Source organism: Ursus maritimus, unplaced genomic scaffold, assembly GCF_017311325.1.
Source record: "Ursus maritimus isolate PB19 unplaced genomic scaffold, ASM1731132v1 scaffold_14, whole genome shotgun sequence".
NCBI lineage: Eukaryota > Metazoa > Chordata > Mammalia > Carnivora > Ursidae > Ursus > Ursus maritimus.
In genome coordinates, this window is record NW_024423786.1 from 58,066,487 (window position 1) to 58,087,308 (window position 20,822).

Sequence of the window (20,822 nt, forward strand, 5' to 3'; positions counted from 1 at the left end):
ATAAAGTAAAACTGACAGAACTAGCAAGACAATGGATAAATCCATAATCACGAAGAAGAATTTTAACATACCTCCCCAAACTGACAGTCAAGCAGTTCAACAGTTAGTAAGTTAATGTGTACGACTCACACAGCATGACGAACACACCTGCTGCATGGACAGAAACAGAATAATGGTGCACCCCACAGGGAGAGAACGCACATTCTTGTCAAGTACATATCAAGCTTTCATAAAAATGATCTGCGGGGCGCCTGGGGGGCTCAGTCGGTGAAGCGTCTGCCTTTGGCTCAGGTCATGATCCCAGGGTCCTGGGATCGAGCCCCGCATCGGGCTCCCTGCTCAGCGGGGAGCCTGCTTCTCCCTCTGTCCCTCCCCCTGCTCCTTCTCTCTTTCTTACTCTTTCTCAAATAAATAAATTTTAAAAATCTTTAAAATAAAACACTGGCTCTGCAAGAACCGAACATTCGAGCTCTAAATATCAAAGAGCCAGTTTCTTAGGTAATGCAACACTCGTAATACGACATTAAAAACCAGTACAGTTATGGCCAATAACCGCTATACCTTTGCAAATTAAGAGCAACTGAGTAACAACCATTTCTAGAGGGTCTTCCTGACCCCCCTGGTGTGGAGCGCCCTGCCTTTAGCTTCCGTGTCACCACAGGGGTGACTTAATCTGATCTTTATTTAAATTATTAACTTCTTTCAGGGAAAGGGCTGTTTAATATCCACCTTTTTTGGGCCCATTCCCCTCATCAGTGCTTTAGACACAGCAACACTGATTACAATGGGATCTTTCTCCTTAAAATATCCCATTTTATTTAGTCAGATCAAGGAAATATCCACATCAAAAGAGTGGTTCTCAAAGTGTGGTCCCTGGATTCCTGGGGGTTCATGTCTTTCAGGGGCTCATGAGGTCAAAACTATTCCTGTGAAACAACGCTGGGTGTTCACTGGTCCCCTGTGCTGACTGGCGTTGCCGGCTGGTCACACTGAGGCCTGAGCACAAATAGACGAGGGCCCTGGCACGTACCCATAGTCACCGCATTACTCTTTACCACCATGCACCAGCCAAAACAGGGCAGTTTCTTTTTTTTTTTTTTTTTAAAGATTTTATTTATTTATTCGACAGAGATAGAGACAGCCAGCGAGAGAGGGAACACAAGTAGGGGGAGTGGGAGAGGAAGAAGCAGGCTCCTAGCAGAGGAGCCTGATGTGGGACTCGATCCCATAACGCCGGGATCATGCCCTGAGCCGAAGGCAGACGCTTAACCGCTGTGCCACCCAGGCGCCCCAAAACAGGGCAGTTTCTTGATAAAGCAGCAAAAATTACTGAAGTTCTTAAACTCCAACGAGTACCTGTCCTTTTAGAGCTCTGTGTGACATTTCATTTGTAATTGGGAAAAGCCAATAAAAGGATATTCATTTAGAAAACAGCTAGGACTTTAATAAAAATCTGATTTTAAAAAAGCACAAAAGAAAGAAATACATACATAAAATAAGATAAATGTCTGTGTGACAAAGTAAGTAGCATGAGCAAACTGCGTCCGCCACGCAAGGAAGCCTCGCAGCCGTCTCTGGGAAAGGCCCGAGAGCCACTGTTCAGGCGGCCGTTTTCTTCGTGGAACACCACGTTTATGAAAGAAGGACTGATTAACACACTGGTTATTCAAGCATGAGTATCTACAGACATCTTCCTGAAAATGCACAACGTGAGCCTATCTCTTTAAGAAAAACAACTGGCAATATTTGCGCCGAATGATAGAACTTGGATCTTACAAGTGAGTATCAGGATTTTGGAAAACTTTTATCCAAAACCGCAATTTGACAGCTTATCAACACTGGGAGAGTTTTCTGATGAGATCAGTGGTGAACCAGTATTTTTCAGATAATCAAGTCATGATGTGATAAAATCATGTATGGAGAAAAGGTCCACGGACCGTGGGTTTTCATACAACAGAGTATGGAGAGCTCCTGATACGGGCTCAGGCTCCACGTTGCAACTGACTCTGAACTATCACGTGGTCAATTCTGCTTGCTACGGAACCTAAGAAACACACATCCAGCTGCAGACCGTGCGAGGGTAGGTTTTCTTCACATAGTTCAACCGACACAACTCCTCTCAAAGGGCTGAATACAGATGCAGATACAAGAAACCAGTCACTCTTCCAACTAATCTTGGTTTGAACATCATTCTTCATAAAAAATGCTACATGTTAAACATATAATGGTCTGTCATTTTTTGACTTAATTAATACATCTTTTAAAAATGCCTCAGTTTCAATTTCTAAAATGTTAAATATTGAAGCTATAACCCACCAAAACCAAAATTCTTGGGGATATAATTTTTAAGAGTGTAGAAGGGGTTCCGAAGCCCACTGCACCAAGTAAATGGACGTGTTTCTGCCTGACAGACTCGGAGTCTGGCTGAAGTTCTTAAAGCATAAGATTAAAAAAATAACCCCGGCTTTTACCACAGTGAAAAGCACAGACGAGTTCTCATAACCCTATGCCACTCGGTTTCTAACTTCTCGGTAAAAACGCTGAGCCCAGCTCTGGGGGGCCCGCGTGTTACCTGTGACGGCGTCCGGCGCGTTCGTGTTGCTCCCTCGCTGGATGAGTCTGGCTGCGAAGCTGTTCTCGTCAAATGACGTCCCATTCACCACCGGGAGGTCTTCAAAGGGGTTCACCGAGTGGTCGGGAGACACGGTGACGTACTGCACCGCGAGCCACAGAGCGGTGCTGCCCTCGTGGTCTTTCAGCTCCAGATCCAGCCTGAAATGCAGCAGCAAGGCCAGCAGCACGTACAACCCTCTGCGGACACTGCAGTGCCAACGGCCTCGTCTTCTCTTTGTACACGTTCTCAATGACAATTTTTCACCTGACTTTTACTCACTAAAACTTACAGCACTAGGAGACATTTTAAAACAGTAATTTTTCACACATCATCCCACCCTCCCAACCGCCTTCCCACCGCTCCACGTGCGTACCGTTTGCACTGCAGCAGCTGACTGAACACGTGCTCATTCCTGGCCATGATGCACACGTGCAAGGGAGTTCTACGGACGAGAGAGAAGAGGGTCAGCCCAGGACAGGCGCGGGCCAGGACGACGCACAAGACCCCGGTTCCTGCACCAGTGTCTCTTTGAGTCCTGGCACACAGCTTTCCAAAATCACGACCAAGGATCAAAGAACGAAAATGGAGTTGCCTCTATGTCACCACTTAACCGGTGGCCAAAAGGACAAGAACCAACAAAAGGAAGAGATGCATAAAAGACTCTCCGGTTAAACGCTGACACTGAGTATCTACTCATGTTCTTAAACAGCACTTGCTACACGCGTACACCTGCTTTCCCCATCGCGCCTCCACAATTCTGGAAACAAATGTTTGTCTTCCTGTAACTCTGGGTTATGCTCAAACACAGCGTGGCCACAGGCAGGGACCGACGGAAGGGGCTTCTGACTGCCCTGCACTCACGTGCCCTGAAGGAGCCCCCCCGCCCCCGGCCGGCACCCATCTCAGAGGCACCTGCCGCCAGTGGGTGCTGCAGCTGGAGAAAGTCAAATTAAAGATTCGACAGAAGATAAAAAGGATGCAATTATTTGGGGAAATAAAGTAATTATCATGTGATAATGAGAGTTCGCAGAGACCCATATTAATTGCAGAATCCTTCCACACGCATCTATTTTCCTATTCTGACAACTGCACAGAACTCTGTTCTTAATTCGTGAGAGGCTTTTCTAAGCTATAAAATACTGAGCTGTGACTACAGAAAGGGGGTCCCACTTGCTGGAGGTCCCCTTCTGTGCCTCCCACACTGCTGCCCCAAAGAGACACAGCCCTTTCGTAGACTCTAAACCACAAGGGATCCTCAACAAGGTACTTCTGGGAAGAGGCAAGAGGAACACGACAACTGCTGTCAGAGGTGCTGTGGGGGAAGACGCACGCTCTGCAGAGCGCCAACGGAAGCTGCAGGACTCACGCGTAGTGAGAACTGGGTTTAGTGCAGAGAACTTCCCAACAACCAGACCGCACGGAAACACAACAGACTGTCTTAAGATGGAGTGCACCCCTTCTTCACGGTAGCCCACCAGCTGACAAAGATGCCAGGACAAAGTTCCCCTGGAGGAGCTGGACCAGTGAGCACCGGAACAAGACAGAAACTGCTTACAAATCCATGGACCTCAGTTCCCAGCACGGAAATGATTTCCCCAGATGCCTCTCATCTGTCTAACAAACCAATGTCTGTGACTTCAATGAGAATCAGACTGAATAATAAGCCCCTGTCTGCTAGTTATGTGCCACCATAAAACACCATTCCAGAAACAGCGCTAAGAGCAGGCCGTCTGACCCCACTTACCTGCCCCTGCTGTCTTGCATGTTGGGGTTGGCACCAGCCTGCAGAAGGGCCTCTGCGATCTGGGCCATCTCAGACATCACGTCTGCCGAGTGTTTCTTTGCACTGTACAAGGCCACAAGGTGCAACGGTGTCTCCTGGGCACCCAACGTAGCAGCATTGACAAGGGCCCCATTCTTAATGAGGAAGGTGGCAGCAAAGAGATCTCCTTGAAAAAGAAACAACAGAGAAAATGGTCACCCATGACGATACCAGGGCAAGCTATTCTGGCCGGTGCTTCCTCAGAAAGTCAGTAACTGCAGACAAAGAAGAGGGGACAACTGGGCATGTCTTAGCAGAACCCCTGGGACACCTGTAAGTGGAAACTCATCATCAAGATAACGAAGTCACACACTTGAATTCCAAAGGCTTCACTCCACTTCTGATTGCGCCTTCTCATCAGTCCCGCCCCTCACTTCAACATCACTACTGAAGTGCCAGGCTTCCATGCTCACAGGCCTCTCCTAGTCGTCAGCTCTCAAAGAGGGTTTCAAGGTTCCTTCCCAACACAGTCGCTGCCCCTCTCTCATTTCCGGCCCACGGTCTGCTCCTGAGCACCTCTTACCGCCATCCTGCTACACCTGCTCAGTATGACCTTGTCTGATCCGTTTATCCTGATTCAGTGTTCTCCATCTAATACGGACAAACATAACAGTCTCAACAAGAAGTGTTCAGCTGAATATTTGAACAAAGAATCTGCACACGCTACTCTTCACAAAAACTCCGCATGGTACATTAAGTGGTTGTCAAAACAAAGCCTCCTCCTGAGTCCCCTCCACTGCCCGAACTCGGAGCCCTTACAGGTGCCAAGAGTCTGCCTGGGCCTACTCACAAATACCAGCTTAATTCTGAATACCTTACACAAAATCCAGTCAGTTCGACAGCTCAAACTCCTGTTTCTGACTATTCACAGTGCTCTGTATGAGGAAACACAGAAACTACCTTGACATCCTGACAAAAGGCCGAGAATTAAGTTTACATAAAGATACTGAAGCTGCACAGCTCTGAAAATACAAGGCTAAATTCAGAACCAAGCCATCTGACAATTTCACGCCAAAAACACTTGTGGACAAGCAGTTAAAGTGTGCTTGTCAAATTAACCTGGAAGATGATAGGGACTGAGCAATTAAATCTGCTGTAAGGTTACTTAAAATTCAATTTTCCTTGGATTTAATTCCACTTACAAATTAAAGCATGCAAAAACACTCACAACACATAAAATTAACATTTCTTAAGAAAGTAAGGCAAGAAGGGGTGCTTGGGTGGCTTAGTCCCCTTCAGCTCAGGTCATGATCCCAGGGTCCTGGGATGGAGCCCCACATCACCCTGTGTCGGGCTTCCAGCTCAGTGGAGAGTCTGCCTCTCCTTCTACCCCTCCCCACCCTCCCTGCGTGTGCTCTCTGTCTCAAATAAATAAAATCTTAAAAAAAAAAAAAAGAAAGAAAGAAAGAAAAGAAGGCAAGAATGGCAATGCATCGTAAGATAATGAACTATTAACAAAGAAATCCCCCAGTTACAAAAGCATGATGGCTGCCTCGAGGCGTGCTGTCTAGCTGGAGGGGAGGCAGTGGTTTCTTGTGGGGACCTCCGGGCAGCCCCGCTGAGCTCAATGCAGCGAAGTCTCCCGGAGCAGACCTCCCTCCCCTGGCCGGGCCAGGTGTAACTCTGGCGGGTGTGACACAGCACTTCGCTAAGTCATCCCAAGGGTACACCTGGGATTCAGAGGTACTTTCTGTAGATCCTGTCTCCGCTTTACCAAGGCCTACAGGATAAATTTCTTGCAAATCGCATCCTTCTCCAGCTGGCAGATCCCCCAAGTGCGGGGCAGCTGCTGCTCTGCGGGTGCCGTGACCGCGGACGTCCTAGTCTCCTGCGTGCGGGCGGTCTCGGGACAGACGCCAGGTTGTCGGAGGTGCTGCAGAACTTCTTTGCTACACAGATCACAGGCAGCGGTGTTCTTTCCATAGCTCATCTGTTCTGGTCTCTGCATCCGGACATGCTCGTCTGTTCCTAATTCTGTTAGTGCTGTAGATAGACGGACGCGACTTTGAATCCCAACCTCCAGATGACAATTTTCTCCTTTCAGCGTCACTTATGAGAAATTTCCTTTTATATCTTGCAATATCATTCATCTTCAACTACGCTTCTGCAGTCTTGACATCTAGAATAGGGCTTAGGATTTCGGGAGAGGCAAAGTTCCCAAGTCTGTTATCTGTATTCCTAAGCTCATTTTTAAAAAAAGATTTTATTTTAGAGAGAGAGAGAGAGAGAGAGAGAGTGCACACAGGACCCAGGGGAAGGGCAGCAGGAGAGGGAGAGAGAGGACCCTCAAGCAGACTGCCCACTGAGTGCAGAGCCTGACACAGGGCTCTGTACTCTCTCCCAAGGGACCATCTTGCCAGAGAAGGGAAGCTCTGGCGTGGAGGTGCTCAGGCCACCACAGGCCACTCAGACGCCGACTGATCCACGTCTGATTTATTTTTGTACCTGCCACTATCTTATAGAAAACAGGAGATGTTTGGGAAGAAACGGATTGACTGGTCAAGGCTATGAGATCCCACTTCAACAGACTGGCTCCAATTCCAATCAATTATGACTTTAGGCAACTTAAGATTTCTCTAACCAGACCCTTCTTTAGCCCCCAGCTTTTTCCTGGAGTCTGGGGGAAAGTGCAATCTTTACCAACATCACACGCAAAGGACAAAAAATCAGATTTCTTTACAACAGGATATCGGTAGAGCTCTGAAAAGCAACAGGTAGTATGCACATTGGGGGCCAGGCCGGGCCGGGCCTTTGCTATTGATATGCATATACACAGCGGGGCAGGAGCAACCCCACAGAGATTCGGTCTAAGACCGAGTATATACAAACATTAACAGCAGAATACAGTATTCCAAAGCGAGCCAATTACATTCTGGAAGTGGAAAGAAAATTCAGGATTGCTGGGACAGTGGGCCTTAAAAATGAAAAGACTGATGTCTACGATGCTGGGGGAGACGTGGGATATAGTTTCACACCTTTAAGCTCAGCACATATTCCAAACTAAGACAGAAACACAGTGAAGCTAAAATAAGACAGCCTGATGGAAAGCTTACAGTGCACTGCAGCTAAGGAAGATGAACCAGGCAAGACTGTCCGCAGACACGGGTACAAAAAAAAAAGAGAAACAGGTACAGGACAACCGACCAATGGCTGAACTGGGATGGAAGAGGGATATTAAAAAAAACCACTTTCTATCTTAAGCCTCCTTAAAAGAATTATAGCTTTTAGATTAGACTTACTTGATTAATAAGAGCCAGAGATTTTGGTTTTACTTATACGTATATATGCACATAAATACACGCACCCCACACAAAAAGTTATTTAGGAATTACTGGAAGTTGAAAACTGCAGATGTTCTACATGAAAAGAAAGCCTACGGGTACACAAGCTAGAGGGAAAAGACAATGGCCATCAAAGAGCAGAACAAAGGGAGAGAATGGAAAACACCAAAAGCACCATTCATAGTTTCTGTCAATAAGAAAAGTCATACATCTTACAAAAACAATTACAATAAAAACTATTTGGTGCTTAGAAGTCGGTCACTCCATCAACCTCATTGGCGGCACTGCCAGGTAAACGAGGCACCACCATCATGACTTGTCCACATCCATGTGTCCCTAACGACGCCAACATCGAACCTAAACTTCGCATCTACTCTCCCCTGAGTGCAGCTTCTGCAGCAGGGCTGTGCGCAGGGACCCCAGGGACGTTCACCACGAACACAGCCGGCCTCGTGCCGCCCCAGGCGGCGGCACCGTCTGTGAACGGACTGCAAGCCGCGAGCAGAACCACTGCAACAATTATGACAGGGTCAAGGCTGATCACCAAGTGTTTGTAAACAGCAAGGAGTCGCCTTCTCGCCCAGACCTCTGGCCACCTGTCTGCCTCCCGTGGACTCGTCCACAGACACTGGCTGCTTATGTCATTCTTCACAGAACCAACTGGCACAGACTCTACTGGGCATCAGAACCAGGCCCACATCTCACATAACAAAGATCTTTGCTCAAATTACAATGGGCTTCAAATACGTTACTCTATTTAATCATTTAGGAAGGTCCACAGCCTGACGGCTCAAGGTCAAGAAGGAACAGTGAGAGAAGCCCTGTGGGAACTGGAGCTGGTGGTGGCATGGCAGCAGGGGCCTGGCCCTACCACCCGGCAGTCACCACGCGGCACGTGCTGGGATCACCGGAAAGCGGCAAGGATTCCCACTCTGCACAAGAGGAAAAGGAGACCCAGTGGCGACTGAGCGACGGATCTAAGGCCCCCGAGCAGGTGCAACGCCAGTGCTCGGTCCACCACACCATGCCCCGCTCTCCAGAGCCAGCAGCCGTCAAGACGATGATTCCCACACTGGCTCACACAGGCTCGCAGGCAATGGACCAACTCAGAAAGCGCCTGAAAAGAAGCATCAAAAATGCATCGCCAATTCTTGGCAACGCTCGTAACTAAGCAATCACCAAAATATTTAATAACTCATCAAAGATGCTTTCTCACCACACATAAGAACTTAACTCCTGAAGAGGAAAGAAATAGAATTCTGAGATTTTTTTTTAGTAACAAGTGTATCTGTTTCCAAAACAAACATCTCAGACACCACACAGTATGGGAAAAATAATTCCCCATGTGGTGGGAACCTTCCCACCGCGCGCACACCCAGTGCGCTAAGTACCCGACGGTTCTGCACAGTGCAGAGTGGCGCCTGGGAACTGCATCTGCTCCCGACACGGACATGCTCCAAGGAGTTCCTTCCCGATGACGAGCAACACTTTCCTCTCCGCCAGCCAGCAAGCTTCACACTCTACCACGTGGCTTTGAGGGATGTTTATATTAAACCTTTGCCCAAAAAGAGCAAAGCCACAGCTGCAACAGGACCATATTTGAAGTAACTACATTCCACCAAGTAGAAGCAACTTGTGAATCCGAGAACACATGTATAAATGACAGTACAATGACGACAGTAAGTGTAAGGGTGATGGTGTAACAGCACAACAGGAGCACAATACTACAGCATAACAATGACGGTCGCATGACTGGAAGGGTGAATATACAGGATTCAGATGTGCGGCAATCAGCACATTCTGTCTTTGTTGTCCACATGTAAACAAAAACGGAGCCCTGGCCAAGTACTTCAGACAGGTCATCTACAAAACGAAGATTTTGGCATTTTGACAGCTGTCATCCATGCTGGAACTCTGCCTCCAGACAGCTTCTCCCCCTGTCAGATTATGACTACTGCGAAGTAGAGGCAAGCAGGATCCCTCTGGGACTTAAGAATTAACAAGGCCACGGGAAAAATAAAACAAAAAAGACTAGTATTTTTTTCCCTTGAAAAGTTAAGATTAAAATGTTTTGATCTGAATTCTATCACTTCCATATTCTTCCCACTATGAACAAAAACATACTCAAAATACAGCTACAACTTCAAATAACCTTCCGAGAACAAAATGAAACTTTATTGCTCTGCCATGACAGAAGTCTAACCCTGCACCAGGGAAAATTCTGAACCCAAGAATGTGTTTCAATGTGTGTGGTTTTGACCCTTTCCCTCTGTCACAGTCCCCGATAAAAGTCAAGTCCTCCTGGCACAAGGCCTCGAGAAAGCGATGCGTGTCAACGGCTTCAAGTCCAAGGTCCTTCCTCCGGGGGCACCGCTGACCCCACAAGGGCCACTGGCTCCTCCCACCCACCGATCACAGATTCTGCATTATGTGCAGACTGAAAAAGCTTTCCAAAAATATGCAACAGGGTCAGAGAATCTTCAAAAATTCCCCAGACTAAAGTAAAACTGCCCGCAAAGAAAAACACAAAGCATACTGCTTCTTCCTACCTCTCTGGATTCCTTTATGTAACAAGCTCCAGCCATTCTTGTCGACCATGTCCACATCTGCCTTGTGGCTAACCAGCGTGGTGGCAATGCTCTCTAGTCGTCGTGAGAGGGCTAGATCTAAAGCAAGGTCTCCGTGATGATCCACTTCATTCAGCTTCCCAGGGAGCTGCACAGATAAATCTGTAAATTAGCACCCAGCCAGCAGAGAATACAACTGATTGTAATCTCCCCCAGCTGGACCCTTACATAGCATCTTTTTATACGAATACCAAATTTTAGTGCTAGAACACTGTATACTCTCCAAATCCCAATGAATTCACAAACCTCTCTCAGGCCTCCTCAGGGCACATGCCTTTCAGGAACAAAGAATTAATGGGATCACAGAGCAGACACAAACACCATGGAAGACAATACAGGACCAAGAGGGAAATGCAGACAGTGCTGTAGGAGCACAAAGGCGAGGGCTGAGGGTCAGAGCCTGATAGGAAACAGCTAATGTTTTCATAAAAGACTGTGGCTTAATCTCTAATTCCCTGCACAACGTGATGTCTCTCCGGACGCTGGACACCCAGGATAAAGCACGCGATGCTCTCCTCTGTCAAGAGCAACTGCATTTCTTCACTGGGCAGTATGGTCGGCAGAGGAAGAGCCCCTGAAGATGTCTATGTCCTAGTCCCTGGAACCTGTGCCACCACCCCCAACCAAAGGGACTTCGCGATGTCATTAAGGTTAAGGCCTTGAGGGAACGCAGCCTGGATTATCCAGGAGGGACCCATCGAATGACATCTGTCCTTAGAAGGGAAAGAGGGAGGCAGAAGAGCAGGTCAGAGAGATGTGACGCGAGCACTTGATGCCCCATCTCTGGCCCAGAAGAGGGAGGAATGTGGGCCCTCCAGGAGCCAAGAAGAGTCCCTAGCCGAGAACCAGCAAGAAAATGGGGACACCGGTCCTATAACCACAAGGAAGTAAATTCTGCCAATACCCCAAACGACCAGGAAATGGATTCTCTCTTACAGCCTCCAGAAAGGAACACACCCGCCGAGCTGAACTGTGGACGGGCGATGCCTGCACTACGCTGCCGACCTACAACACAGAGAACGCATCTGTGTTTTTAGCCACTAGGTTCGTGGCAACTTCCTGCAGCAGCAACAGAGCACCAGAGCAGATTCTGGTACCTGGAAGTCGGGTACTGCTCCAACGACGACCTAAACACGCGGAAGTGGCTTTGGAAACGGTCGATGGGCAGAGGCTGGAAGGATTTTGCGGAGCATAACAGAAAAAGCTAGACTGCCCTGAACACAACACGCATAGACACGTGTACATCAGAGGCCGCGTGGTGACGGCGCAGAGGGCGTGAGGGGCATGTTAGAGAAGAACAAGCAGTGTGCGGTCTGGGGAGAACGCAGTGACAGTACCTGCGAGTCCATCTCGATGAGGTAGAGGAAGACCACATCCTCTCTCTCTACTCTGACCGCCTTGTGTAGCGGGTACTCGGTCTTGGATTTCATCATCTTGTACAACAGCTGGGCACTCATGCTACTGAAGTCCTCCTTCCGCAGGTCGTCCTGAGGAGCACAGCAGATCCACACACCAACAGCAATGACAACAGACGTTCGGGAAGAAGCCCTTTAAAGGTCTTAACATTCCCCATCTCCAGTTTACCCTTGAAGGAGGTAAACACGGAGGGGCCACCTAACTCTTGCTCGGGTTTGCCCAGGGAGGGAGTGGCCGAGCCCGGAACCGGAGCCCGAACTGTCCACTGCAGCCCTGCTGTGCTTCTGAAGCGGGAAAGCATCACTGACACCCACCCAGGACACCGCTAGAACCCTCCGAGGGGGAATGGCGTCCTAACCCCCTACAAAGATGGCAGTTCCAGAGGTGAGTCCCCCCCTCCAGTAACAGGTGGTCTCTGCTACTGCAAATCTCTAAATGTCTACATATCTTAGCAGAAAGAATGCCACTCCTATTTCAATTCTTTATAATCCAATTATTTTAGACAACTTTCCTCACAATGTTAAGTACAAAACAATTGGCAGAAACTGGGTGATAAAACATAGCACTAGACGTGATTTTTTAAAATGCAAAGATGACAAAGAAATGGAAAAATCGTTCTTTATCATGAATACTTCCAAGAAAGGGCAAATGGAAACTCAGCGATGCTCTCCACATGCCGGAGAGCATGGAGATGCCCGGACACAGCGCTGCGGAGCGCCTCAGGCCCACAGGCAGCTTCTGCAGACTAAGGGGGCAGACAGGTGTCCCTTCGTTCCAAGCCTGTTTCTTAACCTGAACTACCTTCTGCCTCTCTACTCTGAAATCAGAATGAGACTTTTAGAGCCTGGAAGAATCTCACAGGTCACCTAGCGCAAGTAGGAGCCAGAGAGGTCTTTCCACAGAAGCACGCCCGAGCCCAGGTCTCTAGCTTGCCGTGAGGGTGCTTTGCTCACACCCCTCAATCTCTCACTCACCCAATGACTGGCAATAATTTCTGCACAATAGTTCATCAGTGTGCTGGCACTCAGCTCCTCTGCAGTCTGATAGAAGCGAATACAGTTCCTCACGTTCACCAGAGACATAACACTCTTCTCACATCTGCAAGAGCATATTAGCGATGAACAGTGTCATTAGAACAAACAGACTCATAAATGAACAAAGCACAGCTGTAACTGGTGTACTGGCGGTCTGTGTCCAATAACACTAACGTACAAGGTAAGCAGAGGACAGGAACAATTTACAGCTGACCTACCATATTTTAAAAGTACAAGAATTGTAATATACCGCATCGACCGTTCTGGTCAGAATCAAAATAACCTCTAAATAAACACGTTAAGCATAACCCCCAAGTGAGTTATAAATAATTCCACGAAACACTAATCATACACACGCACCTGCAAAATCAAACACATAATAGGTCAAATTCACCCCTTTAATATTTAACTGTACAGAACACGAGTGCAGTTCCCACCAGCACAGCTCTGTTATGCCACCAGTGAGGCTTCAAATTAGCTGCAAATAACAGGCTCTATGTGTGCCTCAATAAATACACATCCCTGAAAAGTTCTCCCAAAGGTGAACTGTATGGCATGTGAATTGTCACACAATAAAGCTGACTTTTAAAAACCCACTAGAAAATGTAGACACACAACTGAGTTTCACCCATTATGCCCACAGTACACACACAGTACACGCAGTACACACACGGTACACACGCGGTACACCTGCAGCACACTCCAGTACACACGTGGTACACACACAGCACATACACAGTACACGCGGTACACACGTGGTACACACGCGGTACACTCACAGTACACACCCGCTACACCTGCAGCACACTCCAGTACACACACTGTGTAGAATACATACATCCCTAACTTTACAGAGTATACCCAGTCAGAAAAACTGCCTCCACGGATGTCTGAACAGTCTGCGAACAAGCACTACCACCACAAGACTCTCACACTCACTGATCAGAAAGCACCCAGTGTGTCACAGAGGCCATCAGGCCCCTGTCGACACAGAGCCGATACACAACCTAGCCTAGGAGATGCAGCACTGACAAGTCGACTCTAAACTCCTGGAGGCCACAGGGAGCCTCTGCAGAACTGGGACTGGGGGGAAGGAGGCCAGTGGCACGGTCCTTCCACCCCCTTGCCTGCACAGCTCCCCAGGAATGAGGCTCACTTCCAAGGGCATCACAGAGGCAGCCCACTATTGCTTCGTCTGTCCTGCAGCTCCCACTGAAACCCTTTTCTGATCACAGGGGCAGAACAGCATTGAGAGCACTGCCGTGTGAGGTAAGAAAGACCGGAATGGAGACCCACTGAACTCTGTGACCCGTCTCTGCCTCCGGATAGTAAGGGTAGTGCTCTACCTAGCTCAGAGGGTCAGAGTACCTCTGCGGGCTTTTCAAGTAAAGGAAGCTAAGTGAACCCTGCACAGCATGTGGTCTGTAACTGGTGTCAGTTTGAGGGCTTTCTCAAGGCAGCCGCAGAGTGTACAACCAACATGATGGGTCTCATACTACAGTGAGAACAAATGATCGACTAGCAGGTAATTCTCAGTTTTAGCAGGTGAGGTGTGGCTCACAGAGAAAGGCCATGCGTGTGGGAAGGAGACAGGGAAGGAAGGAGGGAAGTCGTAACAACAACCTGGGAAGAATGAGAAACAAAGCTCCCGCAGGACACCCACAGTACAGCCCAGCACACCAATGGGACCTTAGGGGCAGCAGTGACAATCTTGCACTCCTTTCTCCATCTAGCAGTCAAGGCAGGCGCCCGTTTGATGCCTAAGTCCTTTGTTTCTAAGTAGCACAGACGAGGTGGTGTAAGGGAGCATCGCCCATAGGGCACCTGTAAATCAAACTGCTACAGTGTCTCCTAAGTTACTGTAATGGGCAACAGTGCTTATTTCTGAGCAATGTTCGACCAAGTGATCGTGACCTGGCTATGAAATCCGAGTGTTCTGGGAGAAAAGCCCTCTGCTTACATGCATGACACTTCTCAAGTTTACAATGACAGACACCCAGGTACTGGATTCTAAAGTCCTATCTCAGGGACTCCTGACTCACGTTTGCAGAGCCCTGTGCAAAGCACTTTTATCGACAATGCCAAATGACATTTGTATCAAGATACTCAAATGTGTGTCCTGAAGACAGATGTTTTGTTACAACTGGCAGACGCTTCATTCTCACCTAACTCTGAGGTCGCAAGAATGCCATTCACTATTCGGAAAGCGTATAACTAGTAACTGACATGGTTTACATAACATAAATTTACATTTACATTACATTTACATAGAAGACCGTGTCATTTAAAAATTCAGATTCTTAGTTCTTATCTTCTCTTTCAACAGTAGCAGGACAGACTGATTTTCCTCTGAAAGAATTTGGTCGTTAATACGTGTTTTTAATTTTAGAGCACTAAAAGGATACAGATGTACAAAAAAATTTTCAAAGTACAAAATCAAGCATACATTAAACATCTCACGAACTCCTGTCTAGCTTCAGTATCACTCCCGTGTGCAAGAATACTGACAGGACAAACAACAAAACGTTAACAGTGGTTGAATTACAGACAGAGTTTCTTCTCTATATTATTCTACATTTTCCAAATGCCATATGCTGAGCTTATTTTTATAACCGGGAACACAACTATTACAGTAACTGTCAATGTTTAGCATTTGCTACTAATTCTCTTTTTTTTTTTTAAAAAAGGATCTTTCTGATAATACTTACCCAAAAAACTTCCTTTTCATCAAATTGGTGATAGCATCCCCAAACCTCTGAGATCCCGACACTACAAACTGAGTGACACGTGCTTCAAGCTGACCTGCACGCATTTGGACAGAGCCCTTCACAATCTCGGATGTGCGATTCCTCCTGCACCCAGCAGGGGGCGCTCTGCCACCTTTAAAAAGGCGACGTCTGACACCACCCCACCCCCTCCCCCACTCCTGGGTATCTTCCAGCCCCAACAGGACAGACAACAACTTAATGCCCACACCCAACAGTACAAAATTGAGCATCTGGTAATGTTGATGGTTAAGAAGCCTAACCAGTCAATAAACATTTTAATCAAAGAATTCATTACACAGATTACAATTACCTAAACTACTCCAACCCCAGGGCATTTTTATCAAAGCAATTTAATTTACAAGCAAGTTTGACAAGGTCAATGGAAAAAAGCTCAGGAAATCTGGAAAAAGAAAAGATACAAATCGTATTCAATCTAATTAAAATCACTCTCAATTCACCCAGACGGTTCACACACTCACCCAAACCAACCAAAGAGTTCACAGCAAGGCCTCTACAGTGAAGCTAGCTTTGCTAACCGAATACTATATGTGCCTACCTATCTTAGACCTGTTTGGGTGTTTTTTTTTTAATTGTATTTAGATATTAAAATGCACTCAAGCTGACCTCAATCATAGAGCATTAAGAGGAACCTGTGTACTCATTCACGCAGGGCATGGCGGGGCATGGTGGGGCATGGTGGGCCGGTGAACACCAGCCCTGCGGTGGAAACAGCAAGCAGCTCCAGGCTCTCTGAGGCCAACAGAACAGGGGAGGACCTCTTGCTGGCTGAAACCAGCCCTTCACTCACCCAGGAGAAGAGCCACTCCTGCAGCAGCACTCAAGGGGATACAAAAGATCACTAAATGATGTAAAAGACATTCCAATGCCAACCAAACTGACCACCAAGGGCCACATCCCCAACAGAAACCAAAGGGCATTTTCAATGATACCACAGGGGTAACATTTTGTTTTCTGTTGCTCTGGAAGGCCAACCTGGGAGAGCAACCGAGAAAATGCAATATAAAAAAACACAGCAGGCTATCTCCTTGGGAACCGAAAAAGCAGTAAGAGCTCAGAAACACTGTCTGTGAAACTTAGTGAGCCGTACTCTCATGTACTAACTCAGGCATCAATGAGTTCCTAACAGAATATGAGCAAGGACTTCACCCAGGTACATATATCACATCACAAAGTAGAATAAATGTCACAGGAGGTCGTACTGGAGGGAAAGCTGAGGGTTTGGACACTATAACCTGAATGAGCTCATACTCAGTCTATCAGCTCAAACAATTATGTAATCCCAGGTTTAAAAAAAAATCAGCAAAAGAAAAGAGAATACCTAAAAGCCTTGGCAAAATTTAGCTTACAAAATAACACAGAGCAAGGGAGATAAAATTCTCCCCCCACTACTACCTGTAAAAAAACACCTTGCAAAAGTCATTTACATCAGCAGAAGCAGCTGTTTCCCAGAGCCTGGCGTAACTCCAGCTCAGCCACCACCGTGTGAGGGCTGGAACAGAAGTGCTGTGACTTGCCTCTCCCTGAGGAGATGCAGCTGGAATCGGTTAGCCAGCTTCATCAGCTCGGTCAGGAACACGTCGTCCTCTCGGAACTCCAGCTCGTCCGTGTAGATCCAGCGGAGCATTGTCCGCGTCACCTCGGGGTTAGCATCTGGTTAAGGAAAGACAGACACTGAAAACGAAGCACCAATGACACGCTTAAGCCTGCTTCAGGATCCCTAAAACTTTAGGCTAACAGTAAATTCTGATACCCTCAACTCAAAGAAATATCATGCAGCCATCAAAAATGGCAATTAAAAGTTGGTACAGCCACTTTGGAAAACAGTGTGGAGGTCCCTTAAAAAGTTAAAAATTGAGCTATCCTATGACCCAGCCATTGCACTACTGGGTATTTACCCCAAAGATACAGACGTAGTGAAGAGAAGGGCCATATGCACCCCGATGTTCATAGCAGCATTGGCCACAATAGCTAAATCGTGGAAGGAGCCGAGATGCCCTTCAACAGATGACTGGATTAAGAAGATGTGGTCCATCTATACATTGGAATATTACTCAGCCATCAAAAAGAATGATTACCCAACATTTGCAGCAACATGGACGGGACTGGAGGAGAGAATGCTAAGTGAAATAAGTCAAGCAGAGAAAGACAACTATGATAGGCTGGTGATGGGTATTAAGGAGGGCACGTATTGCATGGTGCACTGGGTGTTATATGCAAGTAACGAATCATGGAACTTTACATCAAAAACTAGGGATGTACTGTATGGTGACTAACATAATAAAAAATTATTATAAAAAAAAGGCAATTAAGCATTAATCTAAAAAATTAAAGTTCTGCAAAGGGTGGTAAGTAAGAGAAGCAAACTACTAAGGATGTAGTCCAGGGGCGCCTGGGGGGGCTCAGTCAGTTAAGTGTCCGACTCTCAATTTCAGCTCAGGTCACGATCTCAGTGTTATGAGATCGAGCCCCACAGTGGCGTGGAGCCTGCTTATGATTCTCTCTCTCCCTCTCCCCCATCCCCTTCCCTAACCCCTCTCTCTTTAAAAAAAAAAAAAAAAAAAAAAAAAAAAAAAAAAAAAAAAAAAAAAAGGTGTAAATCAAATAAATTGGGGGAAAATATTTTGAACATATGACAAAGAGTTTACATTCCAGTGAAAAGATCCTACAAATAAACATGAAAACAGGGACAGCCAATGGGAAAATGAGCAACAGATCTGAATGGCAATTCACAAAGACAACTAAAAATGTTCAGTAACCCTTACTAGTAACTACAAACACAAAACTAGGATACATTTTTTGTCTCTCAAAGATTCCTAAGAAGTACATAGCCTCTTACCCACCAATTATACATGTAGATTATTAGCCTAATAACTCAGCAAATACACAGAAATATATATACTAAGATAGTCAAGACAGTATTATTTTTAATAAAAAACTGGAACAAAATCTTAAGAGTCCAATACTGGTAAGCTAATAATTATACTATATACTCACACTGGAAAATTTTGCATCAATTTAAATTATTTAGGTCTGAATAATCAACCTAAAAAGATATTCACTATATAGCAGGTTTAAAAAAAAAAAAAAAGGGCTAGAAATACATATATTACATGATCTCATTTTTTGAGATCTATGTGTGCGTGTATATATATGTGTGTGTATGAGTATGCACGCACACATATATACACACAAACACAGAGCTTTGTGTCCGTCTCCCAACCAGATACTAACCAGGTCCAACCCTGTTAAGCTTCTAAGATCACACGAGACTCGGGACAGTCAGGGTGCTATGGCCATAAACAGACTATTAGTATTTTTTTTTTTTTAAATAATCTCTACACTCAACGTGGGGCTCAAACTTACGACTCCAAGGCCAAGAGTCACATGCTCCACCGAGGAGCCAGCCAGGTGCCCTGTCTATCTGTTGAGACACTGGAAGCGTATATACTAAAATATTAACCCTGGTAGAATCTATAACTAATTTTTCTTTGGGCTTATTTTTTATTTTCCTGACTTTTTTTTTTTTTAAGAGGAGGAGGGACAGAGGGAGAAGGAAAAAGAGAATTGGGAGAATTGGTAAGCAGGCTTCACACCGAGCGTGGAGCTTGACATGGGGCTTGATCCCAGGACCCGAGATCATGACTTAAGCTAAAACTCAGAGAGTTGGATGCTTGACCAAATGAGCCACCCAGGCACCCCTGATTCCGTTTTAAAATTTGGCTGGTTTCTTTTAATAACCCTCCCTCAATTATCCAAATCAATAAACCTGACAACTGATAAAACAAAACCTAAATAATTTTCTTAAAAACCATGATCAGCGGGGATTTCCGGGGAGCCCTCAAAATTTCAAATGCAGTACAGTTCAAGTGATCTCCAAGCATCCCCACTCCTGCCTTGACTCTTCCCTTCATCTCCAAACTATACTGAACATAAATTCACTTTGAGACTGCAACTAAGCAGCCACAGGTACGAGGTGGGCAGAGAGCATCGAGCCTGGAGGAGGGCGTGTGTTCTCAGGCGAATCATGCAGCCTCCTGCTTCCGATCTACGCACACAAGTCGATAAGCCTGTAAACCAGGAGGAGACGCGAAGGAGTAGACTCTGAGAAGTGAAGCCAGTCGGCCTCCACGACCCGTGCGGCGTACCTGCAGCTAGAGGCAGCACCCCTCAGCAGCCCAGCACACAAGCTGGCAAAGCCCCGTGACTGCAGGGATCACCCCAACTTCTGACTTCACAGTTGTCCAGGGTGCTCAGGGCCACACTTTGTAGAGAACTTGAGATTTTCTGTCTGGCCAGGGCTTTCCAGTTGTTGTTTCGATTTGATTTTTAAAAAATGTTTTATAAGACATTTGGAAAAATGGGAATAAACTTATCGGTAGGCAATTAGCCATTAAACGAAACATACTGAGGAAATTAATTTTGTTACTTAAATCCTATAGTTAACCTAAAAAACTGAGAAAAGTATTTTGAATATCCTACTATGACTCTGGTTTAACTCAATTGTCTTCAAGTTTCCAACTATTTTTTCCTCATTTACTTTACACAAAAGTTTCTGATTCATAAAATTGAAAAATCGTGGTAGACGGCATCTTTCATCAGTAAAAGCATGCTCTTTAGTCATTTTAAGGATGCGCCCTTAACTATAACTTCTTGGAAATAAAAATAAACCCAAACCATACTTCTAAATCATCCCTGTATCAAAAAGGAATAAAAGGACAGACGTTCTAGTTCCACCACGGCAGGGTAACAACCCATCCTATTTTAACTGGTCATAGCTAAAAACTCTAGACAGAGCACCAAAAACCAAGTACCTGAAGATTCTAAAAAGTACACAAAAGTAGCTGAACTGCAGAGGGAGGAAAACGTGCAGAAGCAACGGTCCTGGATGAGTTGCCCCGTGTTTTCCCTCTACGGCTTTACGCTGAGCACAGACCCCAGCCAGGGACCCACACTGGTATGATGACCACGCAGATGCCTAACCTCCAATAAAAACTCTGACCTTCTGGCCAGGTGCACCAGGAAGAGGGGTCCGGGGGAGCGGACGAGCAAGGGAGAGCTCCTCATGTTGTGTATGAACCCACACGGGCCCAGGCTCACCTCTCAGCTGCGCCTGTATGGGAGAGTCCGGCCTAGCTTCAAGAATTGTTGTGCCGTCTGAGCCACTACCCACGGGAGGGGAAACAGCTCTCAGTCTGAATCTAATGGGACCCAGCATTTCCCAGAGGACGATTAAGGATCC

The 20,822-nt window shown here is 46.4% G+C and overlaps 1 protein-coding gene across 2 annotated transcripts in view; it reads right to left on the bottom strand.

Annotated features, from left to right (window-relative positions):
- The window catches only part of ANKFY1 (ankyrin repeat and FYVE domain containing 1), a 76,457-nt gene that overhangs the window by 23,230 nt on the left and 32,405 nt on the right, over positions 1-20,822 (bottom strand). For both annotated transcript variants that reach the window (XR_005834697.1, XM_040629828.1), the window contains exons 4-10: positions 17,098-17,233; positions 12,735-12,858; positions 11,682-11,831; positions 10,267-10,432; positions 4,359-4,563; positions 2,988-3,056; positions 2,573-2,772 (exon numbers count right to left, since the gene is read on the bottom strand). Coding sequence is in view for 1 of the 2 variants with exons in the window: in XM_040629828.1 (XP_040485762.1) it covers positions 2,573-2,772; positions 2,988-3,056; positions 4,359-4,563; positions 10,267-10,432; positions 11,682-11,831; positions 12,735-12,858; positions 17,098-17,233 (1,050 nt within the window). In the remaining variant the exon portion in view is untranslated. The remainder of the gene's footprint in view (positions 1-2,572; positions 2,773-2,987; positions 3,057-4,358; positions 4,564-10,266; positions 10,433-11,681; positions 11,832-12,734; positions 12,859-17,097; positions 17,234-20,822) is intronic.